The sequence below is a fragment of the Symphalangus syndactylus genome, chromosome 14 (assembly GCF_028878055.3).
Source record: "Symphalangus syndactylus isolate Jambi chromosome 14, NHGRI_mSymSyn1-v2.1_pri, whole genome shotgun sequence".
NCBI lineage: Eukaryota > Metazoa > Chordata > Mammalia > Primates > Hylobatidae > Symphalangus > Symphalangus syndactylus.
The window spans coordinates 15,060,319-15,074,326 of record NC_072436.2 but is presented as its reverse complement, the minus strand read 5'-3'; the positions used below and the strand labels follow the sequence as shown (position 1 = coordinate 15,074,326).

Here is a 14,008-nt window from a genome sequence, read left to right as displayed (position 1 = left end):
AGCACTTTGGGAGGCCGAGGCAGGCAGATCACTTGAGGGCAGGAGTTTGAGAGCAGCCTGGACAACATGGTGAAACCCCATCTCTACTAAAAATACAAAAATACAAAAATTAAGCAGGTGTGGTGGCCGGTGCCTGTAATACCAGCTACTTGGGAGGCTGAGGCAGGAGAATCACATGAACCTGGGAGGTGAAGGTTGCAGTGAGCCGAGATTGCACCTGTGCACTCCAGCCTGGGTGACAGAGTGAGATTCGGTCTCAAAAAAAACTAAAACCACTATTACGAAAAGGAAAGGCCCACCAGACTGGAAGCAAATATGTGCAAAATAGATTCCTGGCAAGGGACTTCCATCTAGAGTATACAGAGGACTCTTATAACTTAAGAAGACAAAAGCCAAGTGAAACAAAGGGGGAAGATTCGCACACACACTTCCCGGAGAGAGATCAGTGGCGAACAAAAACACAAAAAGATGCTCCACAACATCAGCTAATTAAAGAAATGCAAATCTGGAAATGCCCCAAGCTAAAAACACCCAGGTGTCCATCGACAGATGAGGGTATGGCCAAACCGTGGCACCTTCGCACAACAGGACCCTGCAAGCGACAAAATGCAACAAATTCCTGACGCGCACAGCAGGAAGGCAGCTCAGAATAACCACGCACACCCGAGGAAGCTGGACAAAAAAAGAAGACACGCCGTATGGTTCCATGTATGTAAAACTCCAGCAAATGCATACTAAATTACAGCGACAGAAAGCGGATCAGTGGTTGCCTGGAGATGGGGAGGGAGGGCCCAAGGACTCTGCGAGAGATGGACAAGTTCACCGTTGTGATTGTGGCCACAGCTTCACAGGTGTACACACGTCAAAACTCATCACATTGGACACTCAGACACCTCAATGATGTTGTACAGTCATCATAATACACCGTCTGCCTTAGCCATGAAAAGAATTGATATCATCAGATAACACCGTACATGAGTTTAAACAAATATTGTGATAATTACACTGGGTGGGGCAAGGGACAGCATAAAAAGGCTAAGTCCACATCTTCCGTAATAAGAATCCTTTCGATGATGTCTAAACTTTTTTTTTTTTTTTTTTTTGAGATGGAGTCTTGCTCTGTCGCCCAGACTGGAGTGCAGTGGCGCAGTCTCAGCTCACTGCAAGCTCCGCCTCCCGGGTTCACGCCATTCTCCTGCCTCAGCCTCTCCGAGCAGCTGGGACTACAGGCGCCCGCCACCACGCCCGGCTATTTTTTTTGTATTTTTAGTAGAGACGGGGTTTCACTGTGGTCTCGATCTCCTGACCTCGTGATCCGCCCGCCTCGGCCTCCCAAAGTGCTGGGATTACAAGCGTGAGCCACCGCGCCCGGCCTTTTTTTTATTTTTTTTTTTTTTTGAGACGGAGTCTCGCTCTGTCTCCCAGGCTGGAGCACAATGGCACGATCTCAGCTCCCTGCAACCTCCGCCTCCCAGGTTCAAGCGATTCTCCTGTCTCAGCCTCCCTAGTAGCTGGAATTACAGGCACGTGCCATCACGCCCAGCTAATTTTTTGTATTTTAGTAGAGATGGGGGTTTCACCATGTTGCCCAGGCTGGTCTCGAACTCCTGAGCTCAGGCAATCCACCTGCCTCAGCCTCCCAAAGTGCTAGGATTACAGGTGTGAGCCACCGCGCCCAGCCCTGTTGGAGGAGGAGGAGGAGGAGGAATGGCATAAACCTGCCCTCTTAGACACGCAGCTGATGGAGCTGACTCTGTGCAGTGGGACTTGGCCACACTAGGAGGGTGGGAAGTGGCTGACTTTGTTTTAAACAAGGATGTGTTGCTTTCATAAAAACTCAAATCCCAGCCATCTGACCTGGCAATTCCAGTTTCGGTGCATGCCCAGGAGAGATGAAAACAGGCTCACAGCTGCCGGAAGGTGACAGCAACCCCAGATAAATGAAATGGGTCCGCCCATGCAATGGGTCATCGTTCAGCCACAAACAGGAATGAGGCCCTGACACGGGCTATAGCACAGATGGACGGTAAACACGTGCTCAGGGAAAAGGTTCAGACACAGAAGGTCACACACCATATGACTCTACTTATATGAAATGTCCAAAATGGGCCAGTCCAGAGAGACAGACACAATGGCGTGGCTGCCAGGGGCTGGGAGCGTGGGGATGAGGGAGGGACTGCTTAAGGGGTACGGGGTTTCTTTTTGGGGTGCTAAAAACGCTTTGGGGTAATAAAAATGCTTTGGAGTTAGATGGGGCAATGGTTGCACACTGTAAATACACTAAGCCACAGAACTGTACACTCTAATGGGGTAACTGTATGGCATGTGAATTATGTCAATCAAGCTGTTACCAGGAAAAAAACCTGACTCCCACAGCAAGGCTGGCATGTGGCTGGTCCTCTGCAGATGCACACAGCGGGGCTCCATGCTCCAGGAGGAGCCCGGGGAGAGAGTCCAAAAGGCCACGGGTAAACAGACGCTCCCTGATCCAAGTTAAGGGCCCTCACGTCTTCCTCTCTCCTGAAGCTTCCCTCCTCCTCCTCGTGCCCACGTGGGCTCAGCGCCTTCTTGCAGTCAACCACCAGGGACTCTGCCAACAGGAAGTTCTGGAATCCCACCCGTTTCGGACCCACCCACTCCTCACTGTGGGCCACAAGAGCCTGGAGTTCCCCACAGGCAGACCCTCATACGACCAAGGGGCGAAGGCAGCTGGTCCTCTAGCTCATCTCCGCAACACCTGGTTAATTATGGTAAGACGATGCCTCTTTCAGCCAGGCATGGTGGCTCACACCTATAATCCCAGCAGTCTAGGAGGCTGAGGTGGGAAGATCACTTGAGCTCAGGAGCTCAAGACCAGCCTGGGCAACATAGTAAGACCTTATCTCTACAAAAAATTAAAAATAAAAAATCGGCTGGGCGTGGTAGCGCACGCCTGTGGTCCCAGCTAGTAGGAAGGCTGAGGCAGGAGGATCACTTGAGCCCATGAGTTCAAGGCCACAGAGCCACGATAGTTCTACTGCATTCCAGCCTGGGCGACAGAGCAAGACCCTGTCTCTAATGAAAAAGAAAATGCCCCTTTCACAGACACCCACTGCTTCTGCCCTTCTCCAAACCCTGAAGACCCGGGCCCGGGCCCAGGAGCCCCAGGGCAGGCTGCTGTTGGTTGCACTGGAGCCTCGGCCTCCATCACCCTAACGCCATGCATCTCACACCTCATCCTCCAGGCTGAGTCTGTGGAGGCCCGGCGACCCGGCCCAGAGTGCCTCCTCCTCTCCTCCCCAGTCTGTCAACACAGCGGTGCGTCAAGACACTCCAGCTGCCCAGGAATCACCAGACCTGCAGCAAACACCCCAGCGGGCCTGCCCAAGGCAACAGCATGTGGGGGCAGGGGTGGGGGGGGGCTCCGATGAGGGGCCGCAGGGGGCTGCAAAGCGCGGCCGGCAGGTCTGCCTCCCGGCGCAGAACGTCTGAGTGAACTGGAGAGAACGGAGCCTGGACAGGCAAAGCTGGGTTCCTGGAGTCCCAGCCCCAGAGCCTCGGCATTAGGGAGACGGAGCCTCTTCTGGGAGCTGGAAGTGACACAGAGCAACCCAGGACCCCCCAACCCACCGCCTGCCGACTCAGCCCGGGCCTCTGTCAGTCAAGGGGGCTATCAGTCCCCGAGAAGAAAAGTAGAAAGAAGGGACCAGGGCCAGTCACACTGACTCTTCCCCATCCGAGGGTCTCCAGACCCGCAGCCCACCTCCCAGATCAGTGGCCACGGGGAGACGGTCAAGAGCAGCGCGGCCTGTCCTCTGTGACCAGAGGGAAGAGGAATCCAAGTGGTTTCTCCAGCAGCTCAGGCTTCCTTGTGCGTCAAGGGCCGCTCTGCCCGCCACAGCCCGCTCTGGGAGCAGCAAGTGAGCACAGGCACAGCCGGCCCAGGGTCTCCCAGGTGGGCAGAGGAAACCTCAGCACCACCCTGCTAGGTGAGGGGACTGTGGAAGCATGGACTCCGCCTAAGCCACGCCTGCAGCACCACCACGTGGGCCCTGAATTTCCAGGTTTCAGCCTGTGTCCCTTGACATAGACGTCATAGGAGCGATCACAGAAAATGTGCTAAACATAGACAAAGCATCAATAACATAACCTGCTCGCCAGGAAATCCACCTGCTCACGCTGGTGGGGTGTCTTCCTCAGGGCCGCACTACACGTGGGCTTGCATCCTTTTTCACTCATTTTAATACCAGGAATGAATTCCCAGCGCCATCTAATCCCATCATCCAAGCACACAGACCCCCATGTCAGCTGCTCCAATTTGCCGGGAACACCTTTAAACGTGGGTTTGCCTGCTGTCCTCACCCCAGGCTGCACGCCTCAGGGGACGGGGATCCACCGCCCACTTTCAGCAGGGTGTGCCCCTCAAGGCAGCTCCCAGGGTGACTGTCATTAAAATATTTTCCTATTTGACAGGCAAAACCTGATCCCAAATCAAAAAGCGGCTGGACACAGGACAGGGCCCCAGAGCTGCCTGAGGGCATCAGGCGACTGCCAGGCGGGGTCTCACCGAGTTCTTTGGAGCCCTGGCTCTCGCTGGCCAGCTCCCCCATCTTCACCAGGGCGTCAAAGTAGCCTTTGGCTGCATACGTCACACCTGAGAGAGAAGAAAAGGGAGCAGTTATTTCCTCCACGAGGGACAGACAAGACCCCCAGCAAAAACATGGCAGTCTTGGCACGCACAGGCCCAACCCCGTCTCCTGCCCAGACAAGCTGGGAGAATACTCGACTTGCTGTGATTTCTGGGTTGGACAGAACCCATCTCTTGCTGATATTCTTGTTTCACCCCAATCATGAGAGCTCCCTTGACTCGTAAGAACACAGCGTACCAGTTCAGGTCCTGAGCTATTCAAGTCAAAATTGCAGAGTGCTGATCCCTATCACGTGCTACCAGGCAGGGCCAGCGGGGAGGGAGTGTTGTACTAACTGTATTTCATGAGACAAAGAACCAACCCTGGACAAGGAAACTGCAAAGCTGGGCAGTAGGAAGCCATTTCCCCACAGATCCCCAAGCTGAGCCTGGAGTGGGAGAACTATTTCCCATCGCTTCACAGTCTCAGACCAGGACGCCCGTCACAGCTGATCAAAGGAGGCTAAAGGCATCATTTGGTATTGCCGCCGCCTGAGGGGCCTCCCAGCATCTCAGAGGCAGAGTCTGATCTAATCAGAAGTGGGTGTGAAGGGCTCCGGGCCTGCTGAACTCCTCCACAGGCACAGGGGTGGAGCAGGCTCCTGGAAGAGCCTGGGCTTCCTCCTCAGGGACTGCAGGGAGCGCCTGGCAAACTCCTCCACCTGACAGGGAGCTCCGCCCTGACCTCCAGGCTGCAGAAAGGGCGGGGCAGCCCGAAGAGCAGCGTAATTACAATTTCTAATCCGTTTTCTACAGAATCCACTTAGGGGCCTATAACTGGGCACTTTATCAAATTTTATTTATATACTTTTCAATTAAGCGCACAATTTGTTCTGCGGCACAAGACCACATCCGCAGAGGAATGAAGGCCTGTGCCTGGGAGGGGTGGGCTGCCTCAAATAAAAGAAAAACGCAACAGCAGAAGTGTGACTCCAGGGCAACTGGCTGCGGCTAAGGTGGCGGTGCTGCCTGGACGGCCGAGCTCATTCCTTCAAGGCCCTCAAGAAAAACAGGAGGAGGAAGTAAAGCTCCAAGTCTCTGCACTCAGCCCCGCTGCCCTCATGAGGAACCAAACAGGAGCGGAAAGGCCCCGAAGGAACCCGTGCCTTGGTGGCATCAAAGGGCTGAAGTGCCTGCTCACCCAGAGGAGGGGAGCACAGGCCCCGGCCCCCACCGCAACCCACTGGAAGCGGCATCCACACCGCTTCCCTGTCCTCGGAGAGCCACGTGAGGGCTACAGAAGACTCTACCGTAGATGAGGTGGTCACCAAGTGTCCTACAGACGAGTGGCTCTGGAAAAAGGAAGCCATCGTCGGTCTGCAATGTGCAAGACCAGCCCCCATCTCCAGGGATGGGATCATCTGGACTCTGGATTCCCATTGTAATGCCCAAGATTCAGACCCGGCTGGGAAGAGATGAACAACTGGTCTCATTCACAGGACATGGAACTTAGCTGGGCTCAGAGAATCTGGACACAGTGTGCTGTGCCTGGAGATCATAGGATCGCCATGGTTGGAAGCCCTCTGCACCCACCTCGAGCGGGGCCTCAGCCTACCTACTCTGATTTGGGAGCCTCTCTCCAGTGTCAACATTTCAGGCCAGAGGCAAAGGCAGCTCTTCCTGGGACCCCCATGAAGCTGCCCAACAACCAGGCTGCACAGTAGGGGAGCAAACCAGGTGCAACTTCCACCAGGAGGCCACGCCGACCCTCAGAGCGGCCATAGGCCCTGCTGCCGACTTCCACTACCTCATCCAAGAGGCTCCTGGCTGGGGGACAGGGGTCACTGCCACAGCCCAAGGATCTCTACTGTCATTAAAACCCTGCAGACGGCCGGGCGCGGTGGCTCACGCCTGTAATCCCAGCACTTTGGGAGGCCGAGGCGGGCAGATCACAAGGTCAGGAAATCGAGACCATCCTGGCTAACACAGTGAAACCCCGTCTCTACTAAAAATACAAAAAATTAGCCGGGCGTGGTGGTGGGCGCCTGTAGTCCCAGCTACTTGGGAGGCTGAGGCAGTAGAATGGCGTGAACCCGGGAAGCGGAGCTTGCAGTGAGCCGAGATCAGGCCACTGAACTCCAGCCTGGGTGACAGAGCGAGACTTCGCTCAAAACAAAACAAAACCAAAAAAACAAAAAACAAACAAACAAAAAAATACCCTGCAGACTTTCGCTGGAGGAAGGACAGCTCTTTAAGACAATTTTGATGAGCAGGTCCCTCGGGCTGCAAGCCCGGGCCCAGGGATGTAGAGGAGGGGCAGGGTGGAGAGAAACAAGGCTGCTCCTGGGGCAGCCATGGGGGCCCCTGCAGGGTGCCGGGTGCAAACAGATGGTGGCCCAAGGGAGCTCCCTGTCCCGTTCATGCCCACAAGGAAACATGAAGGCCACCCCCCGCTAGACGTGGCAGGCGGGCACAACTGGTCCACCTGGGGAGCTGAGAAGGACGGCAGTGCCAGGGACAGGCCTTCTGCCAGGTGCTCGGTTGGGGTGCTTTCTCCCCAGGTGACAACGGAGTAAAGGTGTTAAAAAAAAAAAAAAAAAAAAAAGAACGAGGGCTGACCAACTCCTGCCCCCTCCTCGCCACCTCTAACCTGGCACCAAAACTGGACAAACAACTCCACCCAACACCAGGAAGCCGTGCAGGAGCCGGGGGCGGCCGGCGGAGATGCAGTGTGTGTCCTGGAACACACATGATCTCCTCCCTGCTAGGGGATGTGGACTTTGCCCATGAAGATGCTGCAGTTACAGGGACAGACATGGTAGAGGGTACAGGGAGACCGGGGGTCACTGCCCAAGAACAGCAAGTCCCCATCCATGGCAGGACTGAGCCATGAGCGCCTGCGGGGCCAACAGGGCAGGTGAGAAGGGCATCTGGGGACAAGGAAGCCACTCCCCACCAGGACGGAAAGACCCAGGTGCACCCGAGGCACCCCTGGGTGGGGTGGGGGTGATGGGAAGCGTCTCAGGGAGACAGTGGGAAGAATGGAATCTCCCTGCAGCCACCAGCCTGCCACACCCTCTGTCCCGGCTCTTTGTGAGAAGGAGCTGCAGGGTGTTCGCTCATCTCCCAAACCCGAAGCCGCTGTAGTTACGAACAGCTTCATCCCAGCCCTGATCCCACAGTTTCTACATGATTCTGAGGGACTGACATCCACACCCCTCCCGTCTCTAGATGCCACAGGACAAGAGCAGCCCGCACAGGCAGGGGCGTGCTGCCATGGTGACAGCAGACCCAGTCCAGAGTGCATGGGCTACACCTTCACTCAGAGCCGCTGTCCAGCTTTGTTGCTGGAACAAAAGACCTCCTTTCGCTCCTGACCATGCCCCACAGGCTGTGCCCAAGCCCAAGTCCATCTGCCAGCTCAGGAGGCAGCTCCCACCCCTTGGGGCCCAGGCGCAGTTCTACCAGCTCAGCAGGCAGCTCCCACCCCACGGGGCCAGGGCGCAGTTCTACCTGCCAGTGCTTTCTCATAATTCTTCCCCATGGCGATGAAGTTCCGGAGGCTAGGGTTGAACTGCTCCATGATGGTCTGGAAGAAAGCAGAAGAAAACAGCATTACTGGCAGAGGTCACCCTCATGACTCCGAAGGGTCCGAACACAGAGGAGAAAACCCAGAGCAGGCACCCCTCCCAGGGGTCGACACCACAAATGCTCAAGGTGGGCTTCCCAAGTTCAAATCCCAGCCATGCCCTTGATCCATGTCCTTGGGAAAATGACCTTCCTGAACCTCGGTTTTCACATCTGTACAAAGGGGTAAGAAGAAACCCTGCCGCAGAGCAGTGTTTCCGGACTGAAGGAGCGCATTTGCACGGTGCAGCAGGCAGAATACAGCTGGCGCCGAGACGCGCTGCCGCCAAGATGCCGTTCCCATTGGCGCGGCTGAGTCAACCCAGAAGGGCCCCCCACCGGCCATACACAATCGCTCAATGACGCCGGCGCCCCCCTCCCACTAAAATCCTACTCAACACATCAATTACCAAACATCAGCTCTGATTAGCGCCATCGCAGCCTGATCTGCAAATGCCATGCTATGAATAATCCAACGGATCTGGGTCTGTTTGCCCGACGGACGGGCATCTCGGTGCCAGGATCAGCAGTTCTTAGACTCAAGAAATTAGATTTTCACTGCGAAGGCCAAATAAATGTTTTAATTACAAGGGATAAAAACAGGCACACACAAACAACAGCCAAATGAGAATTCTACCGGCATAACACACACTGACTGTCAACAGCCAACCCCCACCAGCAAGGGCCCGGGGAGCAGCTCCAACAGAAACTCCGGCTCAGCCACCTCCCGTGTCTTCCGGTCATTTGTTATGATGTGATCCTGATCTTTCCTGAGGATCACAGGAAGGGAAGCCGCCCAGCCCTGTCGCAGACAAGCAGGAGGCTCTGGGGCCCCAACCCACTCAGCCCCAACCTGTGGGCTACAGAGTGGGGAGGGAAGGGCAACTGCATCCCCCACCCACTCTCCCAGCACCTGGCCTCAGCCTCCAAAGCCAAGAGAACAGATAAAAAGGGCATTTAGGGACAAGGAAGCCACTCCCCACCACGGGACCCGCCTTCAGAAAACCCACTATTTAGGCCGGGCGCAGTGGCTCACGCTTGTAATCCCAGCACTTTGGGAGGCCGAGGCGGGCGGATCACGAGGTCAGGAGATCGAGACCACAGTGAAACCCTGTCTCTACTAAAAATACAAAAAAAAAAGTTAGCCGGGCATGGTGGCGGGCGCCTGTAGTCCCAGCTACTTGGAGAGGCTGAGGCAGGAGAATGGCGTGAACCCGGGAGGCGGAGCTTGCAGTGAGCCGAGATCGCGCCACTGCACTCCAGCCTGGGTGACAGAGCGAGACTCCGTCTCAAAAAAAAAAAAAAGAAAACCTACTATTTGACGCGTGTTCCATCCCCTGCCCTGAGGTATGGCCAGGGTGTGTGTTCTTGGGGAACGAGGCCCCGAGTTCTGCACTACACCAGGGCTCACGGCAGGCCAGGTCACTGCAGTCCTGCCTGTGCTGGAACCTCCGGTGGTAACGCCACCCGGCCAAATCCCAGGGCAGGTGCTCCTTCCTTCCTGGATGCAGCAAGGGTGAGGGCGGGTGAGGGCGCCTCTGCGTGCTAGCCCAGAGGCCACGTGTACGGGGTAGGGGATGCAGCAGCAACCCAGCCACAAAGTCCTGTTCTCACAGAGCCAGCGTCTCCCGAGGGAAGGCAGGACTAGGAGGGCCAGTGCTTCCGCAGAAGTGGGATAGGCGTGCTCAGCGAGACGTGGAAGGCAGGCAGGGAAGCACTTTCCATGCCAGAGAGCAGCGGGCAGACCAGAGCAGGGCAAAGGCCCCGAGGCAGGCAGGGCCCGTGGTGAGTTCCTGGGAAAGTAGGACCCGGCGTGAGGGTGGAAGGGGCCCAGGGGAGGCAGGAAGAGGAAGAGGTGGGTGTGGTAATGGGATAGCCCCTGAGGCCGGGCTGTATGAAGCTAAGGAGGGTCTGAGCAGAGCGACGGGCCAGCTACATTTAAAAGATCCCGCTGGGTGGGATGCGGTGGCTCACACGTATAATCCCAGCATTTTGGGAGGCAGAGGCAGGAAGATCACTTGAGCCCAAGTGTTCAAGACCAGCCTGGGCAACATGGTGAGACCCCATCTCTACAAAAAATTCAAAAATTAGCTGGGTGTGGTGGTGCATGCCTGCAGTCCCAGCTAGTCAGGAGCCTGAAGTGGGAGGATTGCTTAAGCCTGGAAGGTCAAAGCTGCAGTGAACTGTGATTGTGCCATTGCACTCCAGCCTGGGTGACAGAGCGAGATCCTGTCTCTAAAACAAATAAAACAGGCCGGGAGCGGGGGCTCACGACTGCAGTCCCAGCACTTTGGGAAGCCGAAGCGAGCGGATCACGAGGTCAGGAGATTGAGAGCATCCTGGCTAACATGGTGGAACCCTGTCTGTACTAAAAACACAAAAAAATTACCCGGGTGTGATGGCACGCACCTGTCATCCCAACTACTTAGGAGGCTGAGGCAGAAGGATGGTGTGAACCCAGGAGGCGGAACTTGCAGTGAGCTGAGATCGTGCCACTGCATTCCAGCCTGGGTGACAGAGCAAGACTCCATCATAAATAAATAAATAAATAAATAAATAAATAAATAAATAAAACAGGCTAGACACGGTGGCTCACACTCATAATCCCAACACTTTGGGAGGCCAAGGCAGGTGGATCACAAGGTCAGATCGAGACCATCCTAGCCAACGTGGTGAAACCCCATTTCTACTAAAATTACAAAAAGCCAGGAGTGGTGGCAGACGCCTGTAATCTCAGCTACTTGGGAGCCTGAGGCAGGAGAATCGCTTCAACCTGGGAGGCGGAAATTGTGGTGAGCTGAGATTGCGCTACTGCACTCCAGCCCGGCAACAGAGTGAGACTGTCTCAAAAAAAATGAATAAATACAAAAAACAAAACAAAACAAAAGAGAAGATCCCTCTGGCTGCTCAGGGGAGACTCGATTTTAGCCAAGGGCCCTCGCGTATGCTGGGAGACCCATCAGAGGCTCTGGGATGTCAGAGGAGAAGAGAGGCACCTGCCATGCAGGCCTCTGTTCTAAAGGGACGGGGATGCTGGAGGAGAGAGGCACGTGCCACGCAGGCCTCTGTTCTAAAGGGACAGGGATGCTGCAGCACAGCAGCGTTAGCACTGAGCTAAACACTTAGCAATGAACCAGGAGCCTGGACACTTTAACTCCCAGGAGCGCCTGGGAGCCGGGGCAGGGAGGCCACACAGGGAGTGGGGTGAGATGGGTCTGGCGCCCAGGAGAACGTGAGCCAGAGACGACGCCTGAGAGTTACCGGCAGAGAGGAGAATGCTCGGACCTGGTGCACTCTCGGCAGCCTGGTTCAAACTGACCATGCAGACCGGGACTGGCGGTGAAGGTGGTCGGGAAATGCTGCCGGATGCACGTTTCTTGTAATGAAATCAAGCAGAAGGGGGCATCAGCCAAGTGAGGAGGATGCGGCCGATTCTAGTGTTCTGGTGTGCATGTGCTGTCTGCGTGCACATCTGTGTGCCCGTGTTTGTGTACAGACACGTGCACATGTGTGCATGTGTGTGCTGAGCTGCAGCACCAAGCATGTTTCTCACCCTATGTGACACAGGTATGAAAACACTACCACAGAGGGTGGGCACGCCAGAGCAGACCCCTTGCTCACAAGAGCCCCACGTGCTTGGCTCCAGGACCACGACCCCCACAGGCCCCCCAGGCGGAAGAGGCTCAACCTGAGCCCTGTGAGCTCCACTAACATCCTGAGCAGCAGGAGAAACAGGCCAGGAGCCACCCAGGGCCAACCATGGCGGGTCAGCACAGCGGCCACGCCTACCGCATGACGCATGGGGCAGCACCAAGGTTTCGCTTCCTTAGTGCAGCAGCTGAGCTCACACGGAAGGAATGCAGGAGACAGCGGGCAGGGAACAGCCACCAGGCCACCTGGGCATGGCCCTGCTTCCATCTGCAAGAGAGGGGCGGCGGCCGGGACACACAGGTGCTGCAGAGGCACCGATTCCACTGAGCTGACGTTGTAAGGGGGGACTCCCCTTCCCCGGCAGGCGGAAGGGCCAGTTCCTCCTCCTACATCTGCATCCAGCCGCTGGGCCAGCAGAGGGGCCTTCTGTGGAGCCCTGCCTCAGACTCGCACAGTAGATGTCACCCACCCCTCCTAGGACCGGGTTCCTCCCTCTCCCAGGAACCACAGGAGGAGCCCAGTGGCCCATGAAGAGCCTAGCCCCTCTGCTCAGAGACCATCTCCAGTCAGGTGTCTGGTCAGGCGTCTCTCTGAGCCTCTGAACCAGTCCATCCCATTATCCTAGAAGGCAGGCAGGGGCCATCCTGACCCAGTGGGCCTGTGTGGAGGTCCCCAGCCCGAGGAAAGCCCACCGTGGGGCATACACTACAGTCCCACCTCCACTTCCACTTCCGGCTCCCCTAACCAGGCCAAGGTCCTGGTCCGGGGGCCCATAGCCAACAGGCGCTTTGCAGTGCCCGGGGGTCCCCAGGTGGGGGCAGGGGAGCCAGTGACAGGCAGCTCCAGCTCCTCCAGAACAAACACCAACAGCAGCGGCCCCAGGTGGAAAGAACTCTGTTCTCAGCCACACCAGGGTGGCTTTTCCAAGTCACTGAGCGAGTGTATCTTTTTGCAGGATGCCACCACAAAGGAGCTGAGCTCAGACGCCCCTGACAGTGCTGGGGTGGGGGGTGGGGTGGGGGGAGATCGGGAAATTCTGTGGGCTTTAAAAGGGGAAGGGAGCTTGTTTCTTATCAACACCAAGGGGTGCAAAAAAACAGAAAAACCTAGGCCAGGAGGGAGAAACTGCACAAGAAAATAACCTCAAACCCTCAGAGGCGACTCCCTCACACGGCAGGTCTGAAGTGAGTTTAAAGCCCAGCTGTCCACACTGAGGGCACTCAGGGACACGTTGCGACATCCTCAAGACCACAACAAAACTAAGAGACTCCTGGGGGGCCACAGGCACAGAGAGAGCTCCCCAGGATCCCACATTCTGTGACCCCGTCCTCCCTGCCAAGACAGAAATCCTACACCATGAGCAACCACCACACTCCTCAAACTCTAGGACCTGTGCGGCGCAAACGCAGCCCGGCGCGTGCAGAGCTCTGCTGTGCCCCCGGTGACCACGCACTGGCTCCCTGGGCAGCGTTCCTGGGCCGGCAAGGACTTCCAGTTCCTCGTTTGTTCATTCACTATTGACCGGGGAACACCTTTTCCACCCCAGGGAGGGTCCTGGGCGGGCCTGCCCATGAAGGGGTTCCTGCCCACGAGGGCTCCCACACACGCCATGGAAGGCTTCCCCTCATAGGACGCATGCCGCGAAGCACCGGGGGAGGAGGGGTCCCTGCCTAGGGATGCCTGCACGCTTGGCTGCCCTCCTGCTGGGACGTCCATAGAGACGGATGTCCCAGTGGCCCTGGAGTTGCATGGAATCCAGGCCTTGACCACAGCACGGACCCCAGCTGTCCCTACTACAGCCTCCAGGGACCCCAGCTATGCATTTCTGAAGGTACAAATGGGAGGGCCGTGTCCACCAGTTGCAGAGGTGGCCGTCAGAGAACATCGATGAGCCCAGGGAGCCCTTTTGGCTGGCGAGCTGCTGGACACTGCTGGCCACCCTGGAGACTGATGGCCATTATGATTCAGTGCTGCGGGCCGGCCTGGCCAGCGCGGGCACAAGGCAGCAAAACCCCCGTCATCTCCACCTCCTCCCAACTTGGGGAGCAAAGGCAGAGTGGCCAGCACATTTACAGAAAGGAGCTCTGCCAAAGGACTTTGCTCTCCTGCCCACTCCTGGGCCGT

General features: G+C 56.6%; 1 protein-coding gene across 14 annotated transcripts in view; it reads right to left on the bottom strand.

The window, feature by feature from the left end:
• Positions 1–14,008, bottom strand: part of BAIAP2 (BAR/IMD domain containing adaptor protein 2) — an 82,465-nt gene that overhangs the window by 55,629 nt on the left and 12,828 nt on the right. For all 14 annotated transcript variants that reach the window (XM_055240827.2, XM_055240822.2, XM_055240828.2 and 11 more), the window contains 2 exons: positions 8,120–8,195; positions 4,547–4,633 (listed from right to left, as the gene is read on the bottom strand). In XM_055240827.2, the coding sequence (XP_055096802.1) occupies positions 4,547–4,633; positions 8,120–8,195 (163 nt within the window). The remainder of the gene's footprint in view (positions 1–4,546; positions 4,634–8,119; positions 8,196–14,008) is intronic.